This window comes from Mustela nivalis (genome assembly GCF_964662115.1).
Source record: "Mustela nivalis genome assembly, chromosome: 12".
Taxonomy (NCBI): domain Eukaryota; kingdom Metazoa; phylum Chordata; class Mammalia; order Carnivora; family Mustelidae; genus Mustela; species Mustela nivalis.
Window position 1 is genome coordinate 4,342,461 of NC_139031.1, and position 8,110 is coordinate 4,350,570.

Here is an 8,110-nt window from a genome sequence, read left to right on the forward strand (position 1 = left end):
CCTGGGGGCACAAGTTGCCCCAGAAGCCATGGTTCTCCGGTGGCTGGTGGCCAGAGTGGACGGCTTCCTACCACAGTTCCAGCCGAAGACAGGAGATGCTCCAGACTCCACATTCCAGCACCGGCTTCTATGCCACATGCCCACGGGAGGCGGGGGACAGCGGTGACAGCCGACCTCACCTTATGGGTGGGTTGGAGCTAAGGGTTACCAGCACCAGACACACTGGCAGTTAAGCTGCAAGGACAGGTGCCCAAATTCCTCTCGTGTGCTTTCTGATGGGCCTGAACTCTAGAAGTAAAAGATGTGGCCTCTCCACAGTGTCCGAGCTCTTTGTGAAATATTTTGAGATGGAAATAAAAGATGGTACAAATTATTAAAGTAATGAAGATTGACCCAAACTCACAAGAATATTAGCTAACATAAACAACTCACAAACTAAATTATCATATTCTATGCATTACATGTAACATTTTCTAAAATGAAGTTGACCAGCATTAAGTAAGTATTGGCTTAAAAAAAAAAAAAACCCTACGTGTCCAACCACGGAAAATAAATGAATGGGTTATCCCGTACCCACACGATGGGCTACAATGCAACTATTAAATATTTCTTCACAGAATATTTAACCATGAGAAAAAATATTAGGAACAAGCCAATATGCAAAACATAACTTCAAGATCAATTATACAATTAGAATACATAACCAGACACAGAATATCCCAGTTTTGCCTAAAACATGCATCCTTGTGCACCTAAGAAAAAGAACTGGGAAGGTTCTCCCAACAAAAGTATGATGTGGTTCTCTGGGCAGGTTTGTGGGTCATGTTACTTTCTGTTTTACAGAAACTTTGTACAACAAAGGTAATTTCTATAATCAGGAAAAAAACTGATTAAAAAGCATAGATAAAACGTCTAAAACCACTTCCTCTGTGGACCTGTACACTCTGTGGAATCTGCTCTCTCTACTTCTCCTCACTGGAGACCGGATGGACTGAGCAGCAGCCCCTCTGGCACCCCTGCCCCCGGGGCTTGGCTGCACTGAACTTGGAGGGCACGACCTCAGAGACAAGCCCAATGCCAGAATCTCCCCGTCAGTGTTACACATCGAGTGGCACTAACACTTCACGATGACCCAGAAGAGGAGTAAGCGTGCTGAGGGGGCCCTGGTGCTCCCAGCCCAGGCTCCGCAGGCATCAGCCAGGCCTGCCGGATGCCTCCTTCCCCCTCTCCAGCAGGGACCCCCTGATGGAGCACGGGACAAATCTGGTGTTTCTAATTCCTGACTGCAGATGTCTCTTGAAGCCTGAATTAGGAATCACTTCTCTAAGGTTTTAAAAATCAAAACCAGAAAATGGCACTGCAGAGCACTCCGCAAGTCAAAATGTGCAATCTCTCCTTCTTCGTTCTTGACTCCGTTTTTTAAAAAACAAGACACAATTCCTCGAATGATTCCTCTAAAGCATGAGAGGCTCAAAGCCATACACACCCGGTCCCAGAACACAGCAGTAACCCTCCACGGGGTCGTGCCCCAGGCCAACAACCCGTCTCCACGATGGCATCTACCCAGCAGCTCCGCACGCAAGCCGGGGAAAGTCCACGGGTGACGCCACCCCGGGAGGAGCACGCGGAGGCCAGGGAGTCCGAACCGCCGCTCACGCCCCAACTGCGGACATCTGTGGCTACAAAGTGAAAACCACCAATGCCATGGCGAGGGGACATCTGTCCTTCCCATATACCTGGGTTAAAAACCTCTTGTTACCTTTTCTAAGTACAGCCATGACTTTTAATGTGATATTTTAATTACAGAAGGGGTTTTCTCTTTCATTTCTTCCCTTACCTCAAAATTAGGTGAGGCCTACAGAGAGTGAAGCATTGACTATCCTGCTTACCACTGGGATGGCATGAGTGACCCCGTCCCCGCTGTCAATGACGATCCCTGTTAACGTACGTTCACCAACTTGTCGAGATGTCCAAGATGCAGCCAAGGCCAGCACTGCCTGCATAAAAGACGCAGAGAGCATGAGCACACGGGAACTGTTTCTCGAGTGTTCTGCCTGCATGTTCTCAGGCTCATTGATAAGCTCTTCCTTGGCTGCTCCAAGCAAATCTCAACCTGCCCTATCCTCCACCCTCCCCCCACCCCCACCTCCCCCCCACCTTTGGCAGGCTACCAAAGCCCCCACTGCTCCAAAATTCAAATTCCAAATTGTATAACACACAAATTTAGTACACTTAAGCTGGATGGGTCAAGTTTTCAATACAATAAATCGACGTTTACAAAGGAAAACCCGTGAGAGAGGAACTTCACTATGGAGGAAGAAGATTTTAATCTCTAAGGCCCTAGTTCTCAGTGTGGTCCACAGATATGATAAGATCACTTGTGGAGTTAAAAAAAAAAAAAAAAAAAAAACAGATTACTAGGCCTCACACCCAGACACTCTGATCTGGTAGGACTAGGGCAGCTGTGCTCAGACGGGGCAAGGTTGCCCCCCAGGAAATCTCTGCAATGTCTAGAACCATTTTGGGTTGTCCCTTGGAGAAGAGGAAGCCGGTGGTGGTGTTTCTTCCAGTGGGGAGAGGCCAGAAATGCCGACCGCCCTGCAACACACAGGTCAGCCCCCACCACAGAGAACTGCGCATTCTGAACCACTGAGGTTGGAAAACCTTGGTCTGAGACGAAGCTTGAGAATCTGTTCTTACATAAAACCCTCTCCAGGCAGCCTCAAAGCACTTGGCTGGGGTTCAGTGTTTCCTAAAGTGTCTCCCTACTCCATGGGATGTAAATAACTTGGGGAAGCGGAGATTTCTGGTTAAATAAATTTGGAAGTGTTGGAATGAACAGATTTCTTCAACGCAGGCATTCTCAGGGCCTTTACTCTGCTACTCACTGTGAATCACCACCAGCAGGCTACAGCGTGTGGGATCTCCCAAGTTATTTTCCTATGCAACTCCTCCTCCTTTTCCTTAAAAGGGACTAGTATGATGCAGAAAATATTTTGGGAAACACCTGCCCCATTATTCCCCCAAATTTCAACCAATTCCTTTATATAGGATGGCAGAGAAAAAACCACCCAAACCAACAAATACCCCCGCGCTACGAGCAAGAAGCTTCAGAGGAAGTTGTCGGTTCAGGGAACCACAGGAGCCTGGAATCCATAAGGGGGACCCTCTCAAGCTATTTATTTTCTTTTTTAACAGACTCTACGGCATCTTTCCTCTATTATGATCAGGAGTGAAAGAACCAAAAAAAACAAAAAAACCCAAACAAACAAAAAAAACCCCACACCTACTTCCTGATCTTGTCATCCGAAGAGAAATACAAGAGATTTTAATGCACGTTCTCTACAATGTTTGAGTTCAAACCCGAGTGGGGCCAGGGTGTGCGCTAAGGGAGCGGGAAAGGCAAGGACACACCGCACGGTCTTCCCACAGACAGCCTCTGGAATCACCGTGCCGTCCAGTAGTGGACAGCTAAGCTCTGCTGGGAATTGTAAAAATAACTTTGTTTTTACCTGAACCGCAATGTAGAGTCCTGGTACGTTAAATGATTCAAACATAATTTCTGCAAGATATTCTCTGTTTTCTGGCGTATTCAGTGGAGGTTCTGTCTGTAAGAAAACACCGACTATATTTAGCCTTTGCCCAAATTTCCTGTAATTACATCACAGCCATAAAAAAAATTAACCTGAAAGCATATTAATTAGGGTGCTGTACCATTCCCTAATTTTACAGATAGAGCACACTTACAGTGATTAATTAAAGAAATCGGGCGTGGGTCCTGAAAGCTTGAAGATGGCAAAGACCTCCCAAAACATTTCTGCTTTTATCAACCACACCAAAACAAGAACAAGTTACAGAGAAGGAGGTAACACCTAAAATACCCTGAAACTGGAAAGACCTATTGCAAGCTGCCAAGGGCAGTAAAAACTCAACCGAGACACGTGAAGATGGACACCAAAAGGGAACACCAGGGACTCTGATCCCAGGCAAAGAGCAGAGCTCTCCCCAGAGGAGCAGAAGCGTCAGCCCTGGCTCGGAACCAGAGTGTCCATTTGAGCAGAAGAGCTGGAGATGCCTCCCGAGCCCCGAGCCCCACCTGCCCTCAGAGCGCAGGAGCCAAGGTCAGGAAACACCTTTGCTGCCAGGAAAGCGCAGGCGAGAGGCAGCCTCACCTAGACTCCGCCCGGCCCCCCAGCCCAGGCTGAGGTCAGGCACTCAGCAAGTGGAGGAAGAACTACTCGGAGGTCGGAGGTGAGGAAAGAGCGCACGGAAACCAGCCAGATGCCATATGGAAGCACCAAAAGAAAACAAGAGGGAAAGAGAGAAAATAGGAAAAACAAACAGCAGACAAAACACACATGCCCGGGGAGACACAAATCAAGACCAAGAACAGCTCGAAAAATTCGAGTATCCATTTTAAAACAATCATCGTTATCAAATAGGAAGATTATAGAAACATAAAAAGAATAAATAGACCTGCTTTTTGTCACTCAGCAGTATGCTGTGAACATTTTCCATGTCAATAAATACGGACATACATCCTATATCTAATGCTGCAAAAAGAAAAAAAAAAGAATAAGTAAAAATTCTTTGGGCATTTTGGCCAAAAAAAAAAAAAAAAAAAGTCCACACTACCCTTCATTACAGACCGAACTGTGTCCTGAAGTTCTTATGCTGAAGCCCAACCCCAGTGACTGTATCTGGAGATGGCGCCTCTAAGGCGGTGGTCACAGTTAAATGAGGGCCTAAGAGTGGGGCCTTAATCCGCTAGCACTGATGCCTTTTTGAGAAAGGAGACACCCGAGAGCTCTCTCCACACGCCAACAGAGGAAAGGCCGCGTGAGCACACAGCGAGAAGGTGGCCGCCTGCCAGCCAGGAAGAGAGCCCTCACCACACACGACGGGACAGTGCCGGGCTCTCACACCGAAAGCCTCAAACACTGTGACAGCACAAATGCCTGTTGTGTAAGACGCCCAGCCTGTGGTACTTTGTCACCGCAGTTTGCACACACTCTGATATCTGTCAAGCGGGGAAAGTACAGCCACCCTGGGCAGACACAGAGCTTTTAACACTGGGACACAGGGGGCCATGCATACAGTCCTCTGCGCAGGAAGGTGTGACCCAAGAATTCTACGTCTGGTCACACTGCTGGTCAAGCCTGTTACAAAAATGAAATTATCTTTAAACGTACAAGAACTTGGAGAAGTCCTTCGGGAATTAACTCTACTAGAAGATAAAGTTCAGCCAAACAAGAAGAACGCACCAAATACAGCCGAAGACTTACAGGCGCCATTAATCCATGCAGGAGGTAGAAGGAAAGATGGCTCTTCCCTGGGACGCACAGAACAGCATGCCAATGTTGTAAATTAAAACAGCAGAAATAGTGTCAAGCTGAGAGAATATAAAGACAGTGATATCCTCTTGTCATGGAATCAAACACACTGTTTTAGACTGATCAGGCACGGGAAGCACTGGCACACACAATGTTATGCATGTCGACAGTGGAGCGTGATCGGTAACCACCCATCCGGAGCAGGGGGTAGAAGAGCAGAAGAGGAGGTAAGAAAACGTGCAAGTGTACCTACGTGCTCACTAACCACAGTAATTCACCCCTAAACAAATACCAGGTAAATATATACAGCTAGAGTTGTACGGAAATAACTATATATGTATAGTTACACTAAAAAATGTTTTAAAAATACCCAATTATTAGGAAGAATACACACTTGTTACAAAGCAAAGAGAAAACCAAGCCGAGTTGCTTTTTTTTTTAACATTTTATTTCTTTAGTTGAGAGAGAGAGACAGAGACAGTGACAGAGACAGCAAGAGACAGCACGAGCAGAAAGAAGAGGAAGGAGCAGGCTCCCTGCCCGGGTCCATTCCGGGCCCTGGGATCCTGACCTGGGCCGAAGGCAGACGCCTAACCAACTGAGCTACCCAGGTGCCCCACCGAGCCAGAGTTTTAAGAAAAATTAACACATAAATAGGATACACTCAACAGAGAAAGCTTAACATAGTGTAAAAGAGCTCATCAGAGAGCACGCAGGATGGTCTCGCCGGAGCAGCAGCGGCGGCAGCAGCAGCAGCAGCAGCAGCAGCGACCCGCGGAGTTCGCACGAGGGTTCTGAGTCCTCGCCGCGGGGCTAGACCCCAGCCTTCGCTTTCGCTGTCTGCAGAGCGAGCCCCTCTGTCTGCGGGAACCAGAGGCGGGAGATGGACGGGCTGTAAGTAAACGGCACGGCGGCGCCTGCCACACGCAATGGGCCCATGAAAGTGAGTTATTTTTACTAAAAGCTTCCGCAAACCCAAGTGAGAAACTCCGCTACTGAAAAGTAAAGTCTGTCTGTAGGACCGGGAGACAACATCCAGTCACCCCGTAGGCAAGAGCGCCACCCACCCAAGATGCTCCAGAAGGGCGAGCGTCCGCAGCGCTCGCGGGAGGGGACGAGAAGCCCCCGCGCCGTCGTGAAGGCCGCGAGGACCGAAGTCACGCCGTGTCCACGGACCAGAACACGCCGCGGCCGTCAGGAGGAGCGAGCGGGCTCTGAGCCGCGGGGACACAAGCCGGGAGAAGCTGCCCCCGGAAAGAGAGAGGCGTCTCCGAGTCATACACATGCTCAACGGATCTTCGGGGTCCATGATTTGTAATGAAAACCTTCTAGAATGCGGAGCGTGGGGAGAGATGGGGAGCTGCTCCACGGGCAAACGCGGACAAGGACAGGACAGGAGCCCCACCCGCAGCGACGTGAACCGGGAACACGACCGGACGAGACATTCACAAACCACTGGGAGGGCGGATCTCACATCACACGTCTGTCGCCACATCTTTACTTTCTTCAATAAAAAGAAAACAAGGTGTACAAGAGGTAGACTTGGTTACCGTTTGTAGTAAAACAGAAGTTCACACACAATCCATCTGCCTGCTCACAGTTCCCTCTGGAAAGAGAACGACGAGCTGGTTAAGAACTGAGGAGGGTTTAAAAGGCGCCTCCTCCTATGCGGAGATGGAGAGGAGAAGGGAACTGGGGGAAACTGGAAGGGGAGGTGACCCATGAGAGACTGTGGACTCTGAGAGACAATCTGAGGGGTTTGAAGGGGCGGGGGCGGGAGGTCGGGGAACCAGGTGGTGGGTATTGGGGAGAGCACGGACTGCATGGAGCACTGGGTGTGGTGCAAAAATAATGAATACTGTTATGCTGAAAATAAATAAAAAATAAATTAAAAAAAAAAACTGAGGAGGGCGGTTTCCTCTTGGAGGAGGGTCTGGGGACCCGAGCAGAGGGGAGAAGGCAACAGACTCCAGCACCTTCCGCCTTCTGCGTTGCGTGCATGTCACCTCGTTAAACAAACCAGCCGACCCGCCGGCTGCCCCCTTCGGTTTCGACCCCAGCACCACAAGAGAACAAAGCTCAAACGTAGCGTCACCAGAAAGTTTTATCGCCATAATCAGAAGCAATACATTCCCTGGATGGGCGGAGATGGCAATCTTAAAACACAGGAGAGAAATAAGGAAGTCATCCACAAAAGCAGGTCGTAATTAGGGACCTAAAAAAATCACTCAACAATATCTGACTTATGTTAACGTGCGCCCGCACCGGACTGTTGGACCCGTGAAGTGCCCGGCACACACTTCACACGGCAAACGGTAGTGTCTACTGCGACAGACTTCTCTTCTTGACCGCACAGGGTCAGCGGCTGCAGAGTCCAGCGTGTCGGCTGCAGGGCCTCTCTCTCCCGGAACCTCCCACCAGTCTGAAGAATGGGGCTAGGAACTACCTACCCACTTCAAGGTTGTCATGGAATGAGATGAAGGAGTTAATACACGTAAATACTTGGGAGGCGGGGAGCCTAGGCATAGGGCACGTAGTCAAGAAATGCAGCTGTGATTATCCATATATGCTATTCAGACCAGCAGAAATAACATGAACTAAAGAAAGCTATCCTGTCTTCTCACCTTGAACAGGAATCCAAGCACTTCAATAATAAGTTTATTTTTAAAAAGCGGGAAGCCAGGGGTGCCTGAGCGGCTCAGTGGGTTAAGCCTCTGCCTTCCGCTCGGGTCATGATCTCAGGGTCCTGGGATCGAGCCCCTGCATCGGGCTCTCTG

General features: G+C 48.9%; 1 protein-coding gene across 3 annotated transcripts in view; it reads right to left on the reverse strand.

Annotated features, from left to right (window-relative positions):
- The window catches only part of ACTR3B (actin related protein 3B), a 73,806-nt gene that overhangs the window by 26,104 nt on the left and 39,592 nt on the right, over nucleotides 1–8,110 (reverse strand). For all 3 annotated transcript variants that reach the window (XM_082693406.1, XM_082693408.1, XM_082693407.1), the window contains 2 exons: nucleotides 3,513–3,608; nucleotides 1,890–1,997 (listed from right to left, as the gene is read on the reverse strand). In XM_082693406.1, coding sequence (XP_082549532.1) covers nucleotides 1,890–1,997; nucleotides 3,513–3,608 — 204 coding nt within the window. The remainder of the gene's footprint in view (nucleotides 1–1,889; nucleotides 1,998–3,512; nucleotides 3,609–8,110) is intronic.